The sequence below is a fragment of the Hemitrygon akajei genome, chromosome 22, assembly GCF_048418815.1.
Source record: "Hemitrygon akajei chromosome 22, sHemAka1.3, whole genome shotgun sequence".
Taxonomy (NCBI): Eukaryota; Metazoa; Chordata; class Chondrichthyes; order Myliobatiformes; family Dasyatidae; genus Hemitrygon; species Hemitrygon akajei.
The window spans coordinates 19102537-19121579 of record NC_133145.1 but is presented as its reverse complement, the minus strand read 5'-3'; the positions used below and the strand labels follow the sequence as shown (position 1 = coordinate 19121579).

At 39.0% G+C, this 19043-nt stretch overlaps 2 protein-coding genes across 5 annotated transcripts in view; one reads left to right on the top strand and one right to left on the bottom strand.

Annotated features, from left to right (window-relative positions):
• dhrs7cb (dehydrogenase/reductase (SDR family) member 7Cb) overlaps window positions 1-2607 on the bottom strand; it is a 29005-nt gene extending 26398 nt beyond the window's left edge. Inside the window, exons 1-2 of the mRNA XM_073025823.1 lie at window positions 2394-2607; window positions 541-698 (exon numbers count right to left, since the gene is read on the bottom strand). Of these exons, the coding sequence (XP_072881924.1) occupies window positions 541-694 (154 nt within the window). The 5' untranslated portion in view covers window positions 695-698; window positions 2394-2607. The remainder of the gene's footprint in view (window positions 1-540; window positions 699-2393) is intronic.
• A 15506-nt stretch (window positions 2608-18113) lies between these two features.
• The window catches only part of LOC140714543 (splicing factor U2AF 65 kDa subunit-like), a 44873-nt gene continuing 43943 nt past the window's right edge, over window positions 18114-19043 (top strand). For all 4 annotated transcript variants that reach the window (XM_073025815.1, XM_073025818.1, XM_073025816.1 and 1 more), the window contains exon 1: window positions 18114-18325. In XM_073025815.1, coding sequence (XP_072881916.1) covers window positions 18277-18325 — 49 coding nt within the window. In that variant the 5' untranslated portion in view covers window positions 18114-18276. The remainder of the gene's footprint in view (window positions 18326-19043) is intronic.

The following is a 19043-nucleotide window of genomic DNA, read 5'->3' as shown; positions in this document are numbered from 1 at the left end:
GGATTATTTGATACTAGATGGTCATCATCCTGACATGGGTCAACATTTGAAGAAATAAATGTTTAAAAGAGATACACAGATGGAAACATGAGGATAAAGAGGCCCCAGACCATAAAAATCAGTGTCAATCTTCTCATAACTTCACCCCTGCAAATTCATCCTGCACTATAACCTCTAGTTTTATGTGTTCCTTAATTCTGGCCTCTAGTACATCATTGGCTCTAGCTACCTCACCACTAATAATAATATCTTCAGCTTCTGTATTCTAAGCTCTCAAGCTGCTCCAGCCCATAAATATTTCCACCTCTTCACCCCAATTCCTCAAGAGACTTCTTAATAGTTCTGTTCATCTGTCCAATAATCTGCTTACATGTTAGATCTGAATAATAAAATTACACAAATGAACTTACTATGCAAAAGGCACTATGTACAGTTATATACGCTATATGCAGTTTACCATGTAACTTGTGCTTTTTATGTATGTCAAGTGCACATAAAATCAGGGAATTTTTAAGAAAAGAATACTTGATTCTTCCTTACCTTTCCCAAGTCCAGATACAGCATCAGTTATCACAACCACTTTGTTCCTCGCAGCTGATTTGGACATCAGGCGCATTATTTGTTTGTAAATATAAACAATGCCAGCAATCCCAACTGCCAGTACAGGGAGAATCAATAAAGCCAGGACACCCATCTCTCTGCATTTAGCACAAACATCACGAATAGTATTATTGTTACACATTATGAAAGGGAATGTTATGGCGAGAAATAGTTATGAATCTTTGCAATTCCATACTATGTAAGACTATGAGTACTATTCGCTGACCACATCTAATACCGAGATCTATAGATTTCTGGACTACAATGGAATTGAGGGATCAGAGAGAGAAGCAAGTTGTACATTTGTCATAATCTCATTGAGTTACGAAGTAGGTCCTTGGCCAAACTTCCCACTTCATTGTCCTATCTTTTTGTGTCACATCTGTGTTGCAGTAGCTATTGAGTCAAGTAATGTGTCTGCACTCATTAAAGAGAACTAAATGGGGGCTGAGCCAAGAGAAGTTTGCTACAAGTTTTATTTGAAGGTTTTTTTTGCAATATGAATTATTCTCAGTCAGGGATTTCCACGTAAATAACATTCAAAATCAGACAAACGCCATGAGTTTACATGGTAGCAACTTTTATGCATAGATGTCTTGCATTACGTCATGCTTCCTATACACATTTAATTTGTTTCATCGGTATTGGTAAAATAGGAAAACTTTCAAAAGTTACTGCAACAGCATTGTTGATCTGTGAATAACGTTAGAGTCTTTAATATATATCAAAATAGGACTTAATTTTAACACATTACCTTGGGAGAGAATGTTGAATTATACAGATAGCTTCAAGCCTACAGTGTAATATCAATCTAAATTTTGCACTGGGACTTTGAAACTTGAATATTTTGTAATGATGTCAGAATGATATCAAATGAATTAAATTGAAAGTCAAGAAAACATTGGCTCTTGAAATAACTTGTCATTTACTTCAATTAATATTAGCATATGTTATCCTTTAATGGACACTTTCCATCATGCACTCTCCTGTTTGCAACTTTTTCCATTGATAGACTCCCTTAAATTATTCCACGTTCCTTGTTTGCCATCTCTGCTTTAATACCTGGTTGACTCTCTAATATTACTACAATCCAAGCATAATTATAACAAAAGTAACTTATTTTCAACCTTTCATTTTAAATGTTTGCATGTTTAATCTAGCTGCCACTCCAGAACTGCTGAAGAAGTGCTGGGTGATGAGAGCTGTTAGTTTGTCCAAGATTACGTGGAAAAGCAAGCCCCACCACTAGTATTCTGGAATATCCTGAGATCAGGAAAAGCTAAAGTAAAAACATAACATGTGAAAATGTGTATATTTGTGGAAAGCAAAAATGAGTTAACATTTCAGGTCAAAGTCAACCTATCAGAATTGGGAAGGGGAGGAGAAAAAATTGAAAAGCTACTTATAAACGCCAGTTCTTGTTTTCTAAATCTTTAATGGGCAAACTTAATTTGTGTACGTTGTACATTACTGTGTTCTTTGGCAAAGGATTTATGAACTTGTGACATAACTCATTGCTCCTAAAACAAAAATTAGTCCTTCTGTTCTGCTTTGCATCCAAAACAAAAGATCGCAGCAAATACTGAATAAGACCCTTTCAGATAATTTCATCCTTCTATCTCTACATAATAGAATAATTCACTATTTTTTCCCACAACGAGTAGTGACTATTTTCTGAAGAAACGGCAAAGCAGTGTTTTCAATTTCTTTTTAATTAAATTACTTTGTCTTACTGAATTATTTATAAGGAAATCTGCAGGAATTTTTATAACAGAATTGAAAGGTTCACTTACTGCAATAGTTGATCCAAGGGTAATAAAATAGTAATTGTCCTTGTAGGCGGTTGCAGAATAAAGTAATAGTCCCAAGTAAGTCAGTTAGATATCCTTATCTCTTCATATTTAATGATTCACTATTTTCAGCTTCCAGTGCACTGTACACCAAGGAGATCTTAAAAAGTTTTTTAATAGCTAGAGGCTGAGTCAGTCATTTCTGAAGAGCTGAGATGAACCTTCTCCCAAATTCCAGTGTTGGCTTCCCTTCTAAATGTCATGTGTTCATTCTAACGTGTTCTAATAATACACAAACCAAAAACAGCCATGTGTTACTTACGAACATACAAATCTTTGGACATCTTTTCAGCTGCAAAAGTGATTTGATTTGTTTTTTTTTAAATGAAGAGTCTGAATTTAGAGCATTGCCCAAATAAATAAACAAAAAAAAATATGTGTGTGTGTGTGTGTCTGTGAGAGAGAGAGAGAGAGAGAGAGAGAGAGAGAGAGAGAGAGAGAGAGAGAGAGAGAGAGATAATAACCTAATGCACTTAGTTGGTTCCTTCTGGCAGCGAAGAATACACAGAAGAAAACCATTTGGCCCATTGTGTTGGTTCTGTCTCTGTGACAGAGGTATCCAAATAGCTCTTACTCTTTACTCTTTGTTCAATGCCCTATATATTTTTTTTCTATTTTATAAATATTATTCCTGTATCTACTTTCTGCACTTCTTTATTGCAAATCACAATCCCTGTAAAAACTCTTTCAAGCCACCTTTTTCACAAAAGAAGTTTACTCAGTGCATTTGATCACTGACTTTCTGTCACTGGAAGCAGAATATTCTCATTTACTCTATAAAACCAGTCTGATTTAATCATCGCTCTCAAATCTAGTCTTACACTTTTCTGATATAAGGAGAACAATTCCTTCTCAAACTTTCTCAAATAACCAATGTATCTTATTCGTGGTATCATTCTAATATATTTCTCTTGGATATTTTCTAAGTATCAAACATAGTACACCAACTGAAATCTAATTTGTATTTTTTTTAAGTTTTAGCATAGCTCTCTTTTTTCCCACTGTGTTCTTTGTCAAGTAAGATAAAGGATCTATGGTTGTTTCTACCATAGACACCTTTTAATATCATATGAAAACACAAAAGAGTTATCCTCTATACCCAAGTACATGTTCCAATTGAAACATAAATTTTGCACATTCCTCTCCCCCTCAAATGTCTGTACATTTTCTGTGATTCTAATTCAATGGAGAATAAAGGGAGTTCCTTTTTAATACATTAAGTGCCTCCACCCACCCCAACACTACCGTCACCATAGAAACCCATGTGACCCCAGCCGCATTCCAAATCCATTTCCTAAAAATAATCCAAAGGTTGTGGCCAATGTCAGGAAAGTTGCACTGAAAAGCTTCCGTTCTAACCTTGTCGGGCAACTGAACCTAATCTAGATCACAGGAATCAAACATTCTCTCCTTTCCAGTTATGGCAGATTCATTGACTTGAAAAGTGAATTCTGCTTCTATTTCCACAAATGCTGCCTGATCTGCTGTGTTTTCAACATTTTTATTTAGCATTTTTTTTCTTCAATTGACATGGTGAAAACTCAGGAAAGCATTTCAAAGTGATTATTGGAAATATAAACTGTACATCAATCCAGATGAAAGGTCTTGAACTGAATTATCCACACTCCATGCTTCCCTACCCACTGCATTCCTCCAGCAGTCTGTTTGTTTTGCTCCAGATTCCAGCATCTTCAATCTCTTGTGTCTCTACTATACTCCTTTTTTTGAGATTTTGATTGTAACATTGAATTTAATGCTTATTGAAGCAGATAGATAGATAGATAGATAGATACTTTATTCATCCCCATGGGGAAATTCAACTTTTTTTCCAATGTCCCATACACTTGTTGTAGCAAAACTAATTACATACAATACTTATGTAAAGCCTAATGGCATTGGGAATGACCTGAATGAAATCCTCAAGTATGAATATTACATGCAACACACACAAAATGCCGGAGAAACTCAGCAGGCCAGGCAGCATCTATGGAAAAGAGTAAACAGTCCACGTTTTGGGCCAAGACCCTTCATCAGGACTGCCTGGCCTGCTGAGTTCCTCCAGCATTTTGTGTGTGTTGCTTGGATTTCCAGCATCTACAGGTTTTCTCATGTTTGTGATCAGGAATACATAACTATCAATGGGAGCAGCTCCTTCTTGGTCTTTATATAATACTTCTAAAGTACTTCATAGACTCATTGGCTCATACAGCATAGAAACAAGCCCTTTGGCCCAACTGGTCCATGCCAACCAAGGTTCCCATCTAAGCTAGTCCCACTTGCCCACATTTGGTCTATATCACTCTGAACTTTTCCAATTAATGTACCCGTCCAAGAAGCTTTTAAATGTTTTTGATGTATATTCCTCAACCACTTTCTCTGACTGTTCATTCCACATACTCATCAGACTCTGGGGAAAGCTTGCCCCTCAGATACTATTAAATCTCTCCGCTCTCACCTTAAATCTATATCCTCTAGTTCTTGATTCCTCAGCCCAGGGAAAAAATTGGAGTTAGATTCACCCTATCTATGCCCTTCATAATTTTACACAACTCTCTAGGATCAACTCTCATTCTCCTATGCTCCAATGAATAAAGTCCCAACCTGCTCAACCTCTCTCCATAACTCAGTTTAAAGAGCAAACTCGAGGAAATCTGCAGATGCTGGAAATTCAAACAACACACACAAAATGCTGGTGGAACACAGCAGGCCAGGCAGCATCTATAAGGAGAAGCACCGTCGATGTTTCGAGCCGAGACCCTTCGTCAGGACTAACTGAAAGGAAAGATAGTAAGAGATTTGAAAGTAGTGGGGGGAGGGGGAAATGCAAAATGATAGGAGAAGACCGGAGGGGGTGGGATGAAGCTAAGAGCTGGAAAGGTGATTAGCAAAAGTGAATCAGAGCTGGAGAAGGGAAAGAATCATGGGACAGGAGGCCTAGGGAGAAAGAAAGGGGGAGGGGGGAGCACCAGAGGGAGATGGAGAACAGGCAGAGTGATGGGCAGAGAGAGAAAAAAAAGGGAGGGGGAAAAAAAACTAAATATATCAGGGATGGGGTAAGAAGGGGAGGAAGGGCATTAACAGAAGTTAGAGAAGTCAATGTTCATGCCTCTTATTTACCTCTTGATCATGACCCCACTAAGGAGCACCAGGCCATTGTCTCCTATACCATCACCAACCTTATCAGCTCTAGGGATCTCCCATCCACTGCCACCAACCTCATAGTTCCCACACCCCGCACTTCCCGTTTCTACCTCCTACCCAAGATCCACAAACCTGCCTGTCCAGGTAGACCTGTCTCAGCTTGCTTCTGCCCCACCGAACTCATTTCTGCATACCTTGACACTGTCTTTGATTTCAATCTTTTTTTTAATTGATTTTCAAATAAAGAATATACAAATACAAATCGAAAGAGGAGTTTAACAAGTAGATAATATAAAAGACATATAAACAGCAATATTAAAGACAAAAAGCATATAATATCAAACTCAAATAGGTAATATATTATGCTGTTATATATACAATGGTCAGAGAGAAATTACAACTCCTCATAGCAATCGTAAAAAAAAAATTGGAAATTTTATTGATAGAGAAAGAAAAACTCCACTAACTAAACTAAAACAAAAAAGAGAGAAAGAAGAAGAAAGATTGGGCAGTCCAAATGAGGATAAACTTAAAAAAGAAAGAGAGAGAAAAAAAAACACATCCTTCCAGTCATCTCCGAACCTTCATGGACAAGGGTATTCTCCAAAAGAGAATAAAGAAAAATAAATAAATAAAGATAAATTAAATCATGTGAAAATATTGAATAAAGGGTCGCCAGACTTGTTCAAAATCAAAAGATGTATCAAATGTCCGGCTTCTAATTTTCTCCAAGCTTAAACATGACATGATGGAGGAGAGCCAATAGAAAACAGTGGGTGAGTTAGATTCTTTCCAGTGAAGCAAAATAGCTCTCCTAACCAGTAAAGTTGAAAAAGCTATCACATGTTGGGCGGAGGCAGACACTTTGCTTGCTTCTTCTGGAATAATCCCAAAAATTGCTGTAAGTGGATTAGGTTGAACATCCATATCTATAACTTTAGATAATATTCCAAACACATCCCTCCAAAAATTATTTAAACTTACACATGACCAAAACATATGGGTTAGAGTAGCCACTTCTGCATTACATCTATCACAAATAGGGTATATATTAGGAAAAATATGCGCCGATTTATCTTTGGACATATGGGCCCTATGTACTATCTTAAACTGAATTAAAATATGGCGTGCGCAGATAGATGAATTATTAACTAAATAATAAATTTTACTCCATTGGTTATCTGAGAGTGAATGTTGAAGTTCTACTTCCCAGGAGCGTTGAACCCTATCATTAGGCGATGTGCGAGCATTCATTAACTGTTTATAAATGATAACTATTAATCGTTTTTGAAAAGGTGTAAACTGAAAATTAACATAAGCCAAATTTGAAGAGCAGATCAAGGGGTAATTTGGTAAAAAATCAAGTAAGAAATTCCTAACCTGTAAATACCTGAAAAAATGTGTATTGGAGATATCATATTTATCCATTAACTGTGAAAAAGGCATTAAACAGTCTTGTAAAAACAAATCTAAAAAAGTTTTTATTCCCTTAATTTTCCATTTTAGAAAAGCCTTATCCAAAGTTGATGGTTTAAAAAAGAAATTAGAATAAATATTACTAGAAAGTAAAAAATCATTTAATTCAAAACATCTACGAAATTGAAACCAAATTTTTTTAGTATGTTTAACGATAGGGTTAAGAGCTTGTTTACCTATTCTGGAGAGTGAAAACGGAAGAGGAGCTCCTAATAAAGAAGCTAACGAAAACCCCACTACTGAATTTTCCTCCAGCTGTAACCATGAAGGGCGACCTTGATCGTCTATATCATAAATCCAAAAAGTAATATAGCGAATATTAATTGCCCAATAATAAAATCTAAAGTTTGGTAAAGCCAGTCCTCCATCTTTTTTTGATTTTTGCTATAAAATTTTATTCACTCTAGAGCTTTTATTATTCCAAACATAAGACAAAATCAGAGAGTCAATTTTATCAAAAAATGTTTTTGGAACAAAGGAGGGAACTGCTTGAAATATATATAAAAATTTCGGTAGAATAACTATTTTTATAGCATTTATTCGACCTATCAATGACATCGACATAGGTGACCATTTGGAAAGCGCCTGTTGAGTATATTCAACTAAAGGGAAGAAATTATACCTACATAGGTCTTTAAAATTTTTTGTAATTTTGATACCAAGGTAAGTAAAATGGTTTTTGGCAATATTAAAAGGTATTTGATCATAATAATCAAAATAATTATTAATAGGAAATAATTTACTTTTATGTAAATTAAGTTTATATCCAGAAAAAGTACCAAATTCCATAAATATAGATAACATAGAAGGAATAGATTTCTTAGGATTTGAAATGTAAACTAATAAATCACCCGCGTATAACGAAACTTTATGTAATTTATCCCCTCTCCTAATACCCTGCACAGAAATAGAATCCCTAAGAGCAATAGCAAGTGGTTCTAAAGCCAAATTAAATAATAAAGGGCTAAGGGGACAGCCCTGATGGGTACCTCTATATAATCTAAAGTAAGGAGACTTTTGGTTATTGGTGAGAACTGCAGCTACTGGGGCATGATAAATCAATTTAATCCAGGAGATAAATCCTGGACCAAAATTGAACCTCTTCAAAACCTGAAATAGATAAGGCCACTCCACCCTATCAAAGGCTTTCGCTGCATCCAAAGATACAATACATTCAGATTCTTTGGTTGAGGGGGAATAAATGATATTTAATAAACTTTGAATATTAAAATGTGAGTACCTATTTTTAATAAATCCTGTTTGATCATTTGAGATAACATTAAGCAAGATACTCTCAAGCCTATTTGCTAGAATCTTAGAGAGGATTTTAAAATCTACATTCAGTAAAGAAATAGGATACACATTCCAGTGGGTCTTTCCCTTTTTTTGGAATCAATTAAATTAGTGCTTCATAAAAAGTTTTAGGAAAGTTCCCAGAAGATGTAGAATCAGTGAACGTTTTATGAAGATGTGGTATAAGCGTTTCGTGAAAGGTCTTATAAAATTCTACCGTATAACCATCAGGTCCCGGAGCTTTACCTAATTGCATAGAGGATATAGCCTTGGCTATCTCCTCTTGTTTAATAGGTGCATCTAACATAGCAGCATCTTGAATCGAAATTTGAGGTATGTTTAACCTTTGCAAAAATCTATTCATAGTGATATTACTATCAGAGAATTCAGATTTATAAAGATTAGAATAAAAGTCCATAAATATCTTATTAATTTCATAAGGATCTAAAGTTTCTGTTCTATCTGGTCGGCGAATTTTTAAAATCTGTCTTCTGACCATCCCAGCCTTTAACTGACCCGCTAAAAGTTTAGCAGATTTTTCCCCATGTATATAAAATAAACTTTTAGATTTAAAAATATGCTGTTCTGTGGGAAAGGTCAGAAGTAAATCATACTATGATTGAAGTTCGATCCTTTTTTTATATAGGTCCTCAGTAGGTTTAACTGAATACGCTTTATCTATCTGTTTGATTTTATTAATAAGCACTGACAATTCCGCTTTAGTTTTCTTTCTCAAGGCTGCTGAATATGAGATTATCTGTCCCCTAAGAAAAGATTTCAAGGTGTCCCATATAACCAGATTTTACATTCCTTCAGTTGTATTAAATTCAAAAAATATAGAAATTTGCTCCTTAATAAAATTAACAAAAGCTGGATCCTGTAACAAAACGGGGTTCAATCTCCACTGTGAGATTTTCAAAATTCTATCCGGGAGCTTAAGGGTTAACTTTAAAGGCGCGTGATCTGAGAGCGAAATGATGTCATACGCACGTTCAACAACGGAGTTTAACAGACGTGTATCTAAAAAAAAGTAATCAATTCGGGAATGTTTGTGATGGACGTGTGAAAAAAAGGAGAAATCTTTATCATTGGGGTGTTTATATCTCCAAATATCGATGAGGCCATATTCTAATAAAAAAGAGTTTAATACAAGCTGCCGCTTTATTAGGAAGCGACGGATTGGTTGATGACTTGTCAATCGCCGGATTTAATCAACAGTTAAAGTCACCACCCATGATCAGCTTATATTCATTGAGATTCGGTAACTCTGAAAAAAGTTTCTTTAAAAAATCAGAATTATCTACATTAGGTGCGTATACACACACCAGAGCTACCTTTTGCTCGCATAATAAACCAGTAACAATTAAATATCTTCCAATCAAATCAGTAGTATTAAGGTGTACAAAAGGGGTTTTGGGACTAAGAAATATAGAAACGCCTCTTGTTTTACTATCCGACAGTGAGTGAAACTGAGGTCCTTTCCAAAAGCGAAAAAATCTATCCCCATCCTGTTTTCGTATATGATTTTCTTGCGCAAAAATAACATCAGCATTGTGTTTTTAATTTCTTAAAAATCTTTTTACGCTTAATGGGATGATTGACACCGTTCCAATTCCAAGATATTATATTAATTTTATTCACATCCATGTTTAAAATTGAGTTTAATATTATATAAAAGAAATGTTACGCAAGTACAGATTAAACCAAAAGGCGCGGGTACAACCACAGGAGTGACACATTTACGAAAGAGAAATCCATCAAAAGAACTGCCCAATCAAGAAAAAAACCTACTCCAATAGACCCCTCCCCCCGCCCAATAGATAGAAAGGAAGGAACCAATAGGCTGGTCCTATGCTAACTAATCACCTTTGACCCTGTTCTCCAATTTGCAGCGTATATTAAAAAAAGCAAAAATCCCACGGAAAATAGCCATAATAAAAGGCACAAACAGAATTCAACTACTATAATGTTGTGTCTAACATTAATAAAAACATAATCAACAACGGCCATCTTAGAATCAGCTAAAGTAGCTTAAACACATATTCAAAAGAAAAAATAAATCCGAGCAAATAATGTTACAAAGAATATTCTTTCTCTCGAAAAATAAAAATAAATGAATATATGTATATAACAGACCTAAAACTATAAGTATTGAAACAAATAAAAAAATAAAAAGATTAATACACAACAAGTCCTACACGGACCACTAAAGTACAATACTATAAAGGTTCCCTACAAAACAGTTATATATGTATTAATTATTAATAAGGTAAAAAAATTTAAATCCACCACGTCCCATACCAGAGAGTGAAAAGGTATAACATGTACTTAACTCAAAAGCTCCATAAACAACTCATACAGCAGATACTTCAAAATTGGCTATTGAATAATCGATGTAACTTTAATATTTTATTCAGTAGGCTTAACTTTAAAGTTTTTAATATACTCCCATCCCTCGTGAGGAGAGTAGATTCTCAATGGTTGAGATTTTTCAGGAAAAATTAACAGCTTTGCTGGAAAGCGAAGGGAGGGATTTAAATCTAATTTATACTTTTCACTCATAACTTCTCAATATTTCTTTCTTTCGGCAAAGATTTCGGGGGATAAGCTTCAACTATACGAATGTGTGTTGAATTAAAGAGTAATTTCCGTTTCTTTCTGGCTTCTCGAAGAATAGCTTCTTTAGTCGTGTAATAATACAAAGAAAGTACAACTGCTCGAGGACGTAATTCGGCTGAACGGCGAGAGAATGGAATTCTGTGAGCTCTGTCGATTAAGGGGCTAGTTTCGAGGGTCTCATTGAAAAGTGAATACAGCATATCTGAAAAGAATTTTAACAGATCGCCAGTTTCAGTATTTTCAGGCAGTCCCAGAATACACAGATTCCTCCGACGCCCTCTACTATCTAAATCAACCATTCTTTTCTTCGTTTTAGATAGTTCCGAGGTAATTTCATTGATTTTCTTTTCCATCGAAGATATCTTCATTCCTTGATCTTTAATAGTTTGCTTGAAAACTATTGAAAACATGCTCACTCTCGATTCGGGTTGTAGTCTGCTGAAGTGTTTGAAGTTGAGAATCCAAGTTTTCCAGAGAGTCTTGAATCGTAGAAATAGCTTTTTCGAGCTTCCCGTTTGAACCGGTCAGCTTATCAATTTTAATATTAAGCGATCCGAATTCCGACGTCATGTCTTGTATTGAAGAAAATATTCCCGCTAGTGTAACAGGTTCCTCCGTTTTCTTGGTTTGTTCCGTTTGCTCCATTTCGGGGAAAGTCTTGCCGCTTCTTAATTCAATACCAGAACGACTTTTTTCGGCCATTGTAAATAAGTCGTAAAATCCTTCAGTAGAAATAATAAATCCTTCAGTAGAAGTAGTAAGTCATTAGAACTAAAAGGGATCTGTTAGTGGGATAGAAAATATGTTAAAAGAGAGAGAGCCGCTAGAAACGCGACCTACTCCATATGCTGCAAAGATGAGGAATCCCGACACTGTCTTATCCCCCCTTGTTCAAACTCTTCACACCTATGTTCGTGACACTTCTCATGCTTTGAATTTTTTCAATGATTTTAAGTTCCCTGGCCCCTACCGCCTTATTTTCACTATGGACGTCCAGTCCCTATATACCTCCATCCCCCACCCGGACGGTCTCAAAGCTCTTCGCTTCTTTTTGGATTCCAGACCTAACCAAATCCCCTCTACCACCACTCTCCTCCGTCTAGCGGAATTAGTTCTTACTCTCAATCATTTCTCCTTTGGCTCCTTCCACTTCCTCCAAACCAAGGGTTTGGCCATGGGCACCCGTATGGGTCCCAGTTATGCCTGTTTTTTTATTGGCTTTGTGGAACAGTCCATGTTCCAAGTCTATTTGGGTACCCATCCTCCTCTTTTCCTTCGCTACATCGACGACTGCATTGGCGCTGCCTCCTGCACGCATGTTGAGCTCGTTGACTTCATTAACTTTGCCTCCAACTTTCACCCTGCCCTCAAATTTACCTGGTCCATTTCCGACACCTCCCTCCCCTTTCTTAATCTTTCTGTCTCCATCTCTGGAGACGGCTTATCTACTGATATCTACTATAAGCTTACAGACTCTCACAGCTACCTGGACTATTCCCCTTCCCACCCTGTCTCTTGCAAAAACGCTATCCCCTTCTCACAATTGCTCCGTCTCCGCCGCATCTGCTCTCAGGATGAGGTTTTTCATTCCAGGACGAAGGAGATGTCTTCCTTTTTTAAACAAAGGGGATTCCCTTTGTCCACCATCAACTCTGCTCTCAAACGCATCTCTCCCATTTCCCGCACATCTGCCCTCACCCCATCCACCCGCCACCCCACTCGGGATAGGGTTCCCCTTGTCCTCACCTACCACCCCACCAGCCTCCAGGTCCAACGTATAATTCTCCGTAACTTCCGCCACCTCCAACGGGATCCCACTACCAAGCACATCTTTCCATCCCCCCTCCTTTCTGCTTTCCGCAGGGATTGCTCCCTACGCGACTCCCTTGTCCACTCGTCCCCCCCATCCCTTCCCACCGATCTCCCTCCTGGCACTTATCCTTGTAAGCAGAACAAGTGCTACACCTGCCCTCACACTTCCTCCCTCACCACCATTCAGGGCCCCAGACAGTCCTTCCAGGTGAGGCGACACTTCACCTGTGAGTCAGCTGGTGTGGTATACTGTGTCCGGTGCTCCCGGTGTGGCCTTTTATATATTGGTGAGACCCGATGCAGACTGGGAGACCGTTTCGCTGAACACCTACGCTTGGTCTGCCAGAGAAAGCAAGATCTCCCAGTGGCCACACATTTTAATTCCACGTCCCATTCCCACTCTGATATGTCTATCCATGGCCTCCTCTATTGTCAAAATGAATCCAAACTCAGGTTGGAGGAACAACACCTTATATACCGGCTGGGTAGCCTCCAACCTGATGGTATGAACATTGACTTCTCTAACTTCTGTTAATGCCCCTCCTCTCCTTCTTACCCCATCCCTGACATATTTAGTTGTTTGCCTGTTCTCCATCTCCCTCTGGTGCTTCCCCCCCCCCCCCCACTTTCTTTCTCCTGAGACCTCCCATCCCATGATCCTTTCCCTTCTCCAGCTCTGCATCACTTTCGCCAATCACCTTTCCAGCTCTTAGCTTCATCACACCCTCTCCGGTCTTCTCCTATCATTTCACGTTTCCCCCTCCCCCCACTACTTTCAAATCTCTTACTATTTTTCCTTTCAGTTATTCCTGACAAAGGGTCTCGGCCCGAAATGTCGACAGTGCTTCTCCTTATAGACGCTGCCTGGCCTGCTGTGTTCCACCAGCATTTTGTGTGTGTTGTTTCCATAACTTAGTTGCTTGAATCCTAGCAACATTCTCATAAAATCTCCTCTGCACTCTTTCAAGCTTAATGCCATCTTTCCTACAGCACAGTGACCAAAATTGAACACAACATTCCAAATATGGTCTCACCAATGGTAACAATAACATCCTGTCCTCTATACTCCTCTCCACCATCAGATTTCTGAACAGTTCATGAACCCATAAACACCATCTTGTTATTTGTCTTTTGTACTATTTATTTTGTAACTTATGATGCCTGTTATTGTACTGCTGATGCAAAGCAGAAACTTCACGACAGATACCAGTCTCAAACATCCCACCTCTCCCGGAAGTTCCAGGAGTCTCCCACATATTAATAGTGGCTCCCTGATGCCCGCAAATTATATACAATATCCCAGAAATCAATTACTTTGAAAGGGAGAGGGAGAGGGAGAGCAAGAGCAAGAGCGAGAGGGAGCATCCTGATTGGTCTCTCTTTGTGCTAAGTAGACCTGTCAGTTTTCTCTGTGGGCGGGCTTTACAGTCGACCTCTCTCTCTCTTGTCCATCAGTTCAGTTTAGTGTCCTGCAGCGCCATGGTAGAGTGTTCCAATAAAGAAAATATAAAACGTACTTCACCCCAGACTATACTAAAGTGTACCCCTGCCTAATAGGGATCAAAAATAATGACAGTGTTGCTCGCTGCACTGTTTGCAACAGTGACTTTTCTATTGCCCATGGTGGGTTAAATGACTGTAAAAGATATGTTGAGGTGAGTTTAACAGGTGTCAATCATTCATTAGCATAGCTAACATTATTTAAACTAGCTGGCTAGCTGCTAAGGAGCTACTCTATTGATGTCCTACGTGATGAGGCCAAACTCCCTGTAGACTTGCTTAAAGTTGTAATAGAATTTAAAAATGACTCCATGATAATACAAGTGCATATTTTAATGTCACATTTTCTGCATATACCCCACTTGGTTTACAGATTAGACAAAATCACTAAATAAAGTATTACATAAGACAATATAATGATACACCTTGTGCTTTTATTTCTTTTAGGGACCACAACATATTAGGGAGGCTAAGCGCAGGGAAGGCTGCTCAAGTTCTTTTCAGCAGAAAACCAAAGTTTGACAGAGAAGGTCACTCGCGCTGAGGTGTACTTTACACCTTTCATCATTGAGCATAACCTGCCATTCCAGGTGTGTAAGCACACAGGCAAGCTATTCAGGAAAATGTTTCCTGATTCAGAAATAGCAAAACACTATGCCTGCTCAAGACAGCAGCTATTGTGAGCATGGCACTGGAACCTGAATGTGCAGAGTATCTGTACAAGTTCATCCGGACAGAAAAAAGGCCATACAGTATTTTGGTTGACGAAAGCAGCGATATCATGTGTGAGAAGGAATGTGCCATTTTATCCAGGTACTATAATGAAACACAGGATGAGGTAACAGTTGGATTTGTAGACATGCCAGTGTGCAATGATGCCAAAGCTGAAAATATATTCAACTGCATTTCATCATCCATGCATGACAAAGGCCTTGAATGGTCTAATTGTGTAAGATTTAGCAGTGACAATGGCAATGTGATGATTGGCAAAAACAACTCTGTCTTATCAAGAGTGAAAGCACAAGCCTTTATATTTACAGCGTTGGCTGTCCAAGTCACCTGGTCAACATTTGTGCCAAAACTGTTGCTATGGAGCTCTCAATATCGCCTGAAGAACTGCTCATTGACATCTACTACTACTTTGAGAAAAGTTCCAAACGAAGAGAAGACCTAACACAGTTTCAAGAGTTCTGCAATGTTGCCCAGCAGAGAGTACAAAAGCATTGTCCTACACACTGGCTTTCTTTAGGAAAAGGTTTGGACCATCTGCTTCACCGATGGCCAGCCTTTATTTCATAGTTTGAGTCAAAGAGTGAGAATTAGAAGTCATCTCATATTCAGAAAAGGCTGAAAGACCCTCAAATGAAAATATACACATGCTTTCTCCATAATGTTACACAATGTTTTGACAAATTCAATTTGATTTTTCAAAACAAGGCACCTACCCTCTTCAAGTTGAATCAGAGTGTAGAAGAGCTCCTGCATGACATAGCAAGCAGATTTATTGAGCCAAAGGTTTTGAGAGAACAGAACGTTCAGGTGATAGATGTGAGCAACCCTGAAATTCACCGCCCAGATGAAGAGATTTTTACTGGATACCTGGCAAGGAGGCAGTTGCTTAGCGAGGAAGCACAAGAGATCCCCCCTTACAAGACAAAGCAGTTCTTCAAAGATGCCAGAGCATTCTACGTCAGGAGCTTTCAAAAAATCTTGGAGAATTTCCCAATGAGAGACAAAATCTTGAAAAATCTGTCAGTGGTCAACACAGAGAGCCAAGATGAGGTGAATCCCAGAGCAGATTTTGACTTTGGCAGAGAGATTTCCAAATGTGAACAAGGCAGATGCAAGAGAACAACTCCACTTGGAAGTCCTGGATTATGTCTCAACTAACCTTGAAGGACTGGTGCCAAACTACAAAAGTTTGCCAGTTGGTGAGTTCTGGGGGAAGCTGTCCAAAGTAAAATCTGTGAGCACAGGGCAGTTGAGATTCAAAGAGCTCTGCCAGTTGATGAAGCTGCTTTTGGTGATGCCAAATTCTAATTCTGATGTAGAAAGGGCATTCAGCATGGTGTGTCACATTAAGACAGAATTCATAAGTCAGCTGTCTCACAAAACACTTGTGAATCTGATGTCTTGCAAAATTAATAAATTTATTGACACAGAATTCTATGAGGTTGAGACTACCAGCAAAATGCTCAAATCTGCCAAGCAAGCCACAACACAGTACAAGGAAAGTTTCCAAAAGAAATAGCTCAAGACAAAGGAGATGATAGTGGATTTCAGGAGACATCCCTCCGCTATGTCTCCCCTCACAGTCCTCAGCAGCCCTGTGTCCACCGTGGAGAACTTCAGGTTCCTGGGAACCACCATCTCTCAGGATCTGAAGTGGGAGCAGAACATCAGCTCCATCCTGAAGAAGGCCCAGCAGCGGATGTATTTCCTGCGGCTCTTGAGGAAATACGGTCTGCCTCTGGAATTGCTGCTGCAGTTCTACACTGCAGTCATTGAGTCTGTCCTGTGCACCTCCATCATTGTGTGGTTTGGAGCCGCCACCAAGCAGGATAGAACCAGACTACAGCGCACAGTGAGGACTGCCGAGCGCATCATTGGAGCCTCCCTGCCCTCTATTGTGGACCTGTACTCTTCCAGGTTGAAGAAGAGGGCGGGGAACATCATAAAGGACTCCTCCCATCCTGTGCACAGACTGTTTGATCTGCTTCCGTCTGGTAGGCTCTTCAGATCCCTCCAGACTAAGACTAATAGGCACTGGAGAAGTTTTTTCCCTACTGCGGTCACTTTGCTGAACAGTTAACTGCCGGTTAACTGTTGGCTAACTATTACTTGGATTGCACTACCTGTATGTATAATCTATATTTTCATTTATATTTATCATTATTATTGTTATGAGCAGAGAGACAACATCTGCCGGAAGTAAATTCCTTGTATGTGCATAGGTACTTGGCAATTAAAGTCTGATTCTGATTCTGATTCTGATTCTGAAAAGCTATTTGCATTAGCATTTAGCTATTAACATTGAGACTGCCAACAAAATACTCAACAAGGAATATGTGTGTGTGAGAATGGAGTGTAAATAGTTTCAATATGTGTTCAAATTGTTGTGTTCTTTCATAATCAAATGTCCTGTATACTGTGCATACACCCTTGCATACCTCCTTGAAATGGTGGTGCTACCTCCCTGAAATGAATTTTTGCAGGGTGGGATATCGGCAGTCTTGATAACTTTGATTCTTCTACTCACTGGCATGATTGCTGAAGGCCAATGTGCCAAGGCTCCCCTCACCACCCCGTCTACATGTGACACCACCCCCAGGGAACCAGGCACTTGCACTACTAAGTCCCTTTGTTCCATGTTCAACTCTCATTAAAATCTTATGTTTAGGTTTGTCCAACTCATGAATTGCCTCTTTTAAGTCTCGTACATTGGGGGACATCATTTTGACAATGTAAACGTTATCCGTGGTTTAAATATCATGAAAGCAAAAACAATTCCAAACCCTGTAAACTTGGGGAAAACATCTTATCAGCTAGCTGAATAGAACAAGGACAATGAATTTTCCGTGGATTGTTGTCACTGAGGGGAGATGTGAGGGGATAAAAGTTTAAATCTGGGGTAAATTCTGCCTTTGTTGCACATTGACGGAAGATCAGATGTTTGTCCCTCTGCGCTTACTCTTCCGCTTCAACCAAACGTGACTATCGGAGTCCCGTCTTCGCGTTGCAGCCATTGGAGGATAATGAAGCCTTCCCCTGGCCTACGCGAGCATGGGTTGGCCAGCCTTGCTGTCACTCACGAACTAAAGTTAGGGTGAGGCGAGCGCAAGCTAGCTAGTGGTGAAGCAGCCATTGTGTGAAGAAGAGGGAAGCAGTCTCGAACGTTATATTTAACAGCGGATGAAGAAACATTCTAACTTAGAGATAAAGGGTTTCATTTCTACATTAAGATACGTTAAAGTGAGATAGACAGATGTCAGATTTTGACGATTTTGAGAAACAATTGCTGGAGAACCGGCAAGGTGAGTCTGGGCCTGGGAGATGAGCGGTTTAGTTTATGGTTGCTGTTTTTAATGAGATTCCGGTGCCGAGAAATGGCGGCCCAGTGATCCTTTCAAAGTGTTTAATTAAAACTCCCGTCCCGGAGACGGGGTGGGGGATGGGGAGCCCGAGAGTGACGCGCATGCTCCACTGTAACCTTAGTGAACGTCAATGGGACCAGTGTCTCGGTGCTCGCAAGCGTGGTGATTTCCTGGACCTATCTACCTGGGTTATCCACGTGCCTTGGTACCTGATCTATTAGCTAACTATCGAATGCAGACATACGAATTGTATGAATGTGCAATCAATTCATACAAACGTTGAAAATAATCTGGCATCTGATAGTTCAGCACCGGCACGTTGGTTACTTCAGGTGCAGAATAGGCAGAGTTTGTAGCCAGTCGCAGGGGCTGGGATGTAGGCTTGATATGTGACCAGAGCTGGGCTCAGGATCTAGAGTGTCACTTAGTTTGGAGCCAGGGCCTGGAATACTGGTATATTTCTAGTTCCAGTTTAACTCACTGGAAAATATATTAAAGTGAAATTAAACTGTTGCAGTCTTGCGTTCAATAATCTGGAAAATCTGCCCGCCTGGCACCACCTAAATCCTGAGGGTGTTGGATTATTGGAATATTACTGTAGTTGCTGGAGATTGATCTTCTTGTTTATCCCATGTATATTTAGAGGTTTGTGGGTTTA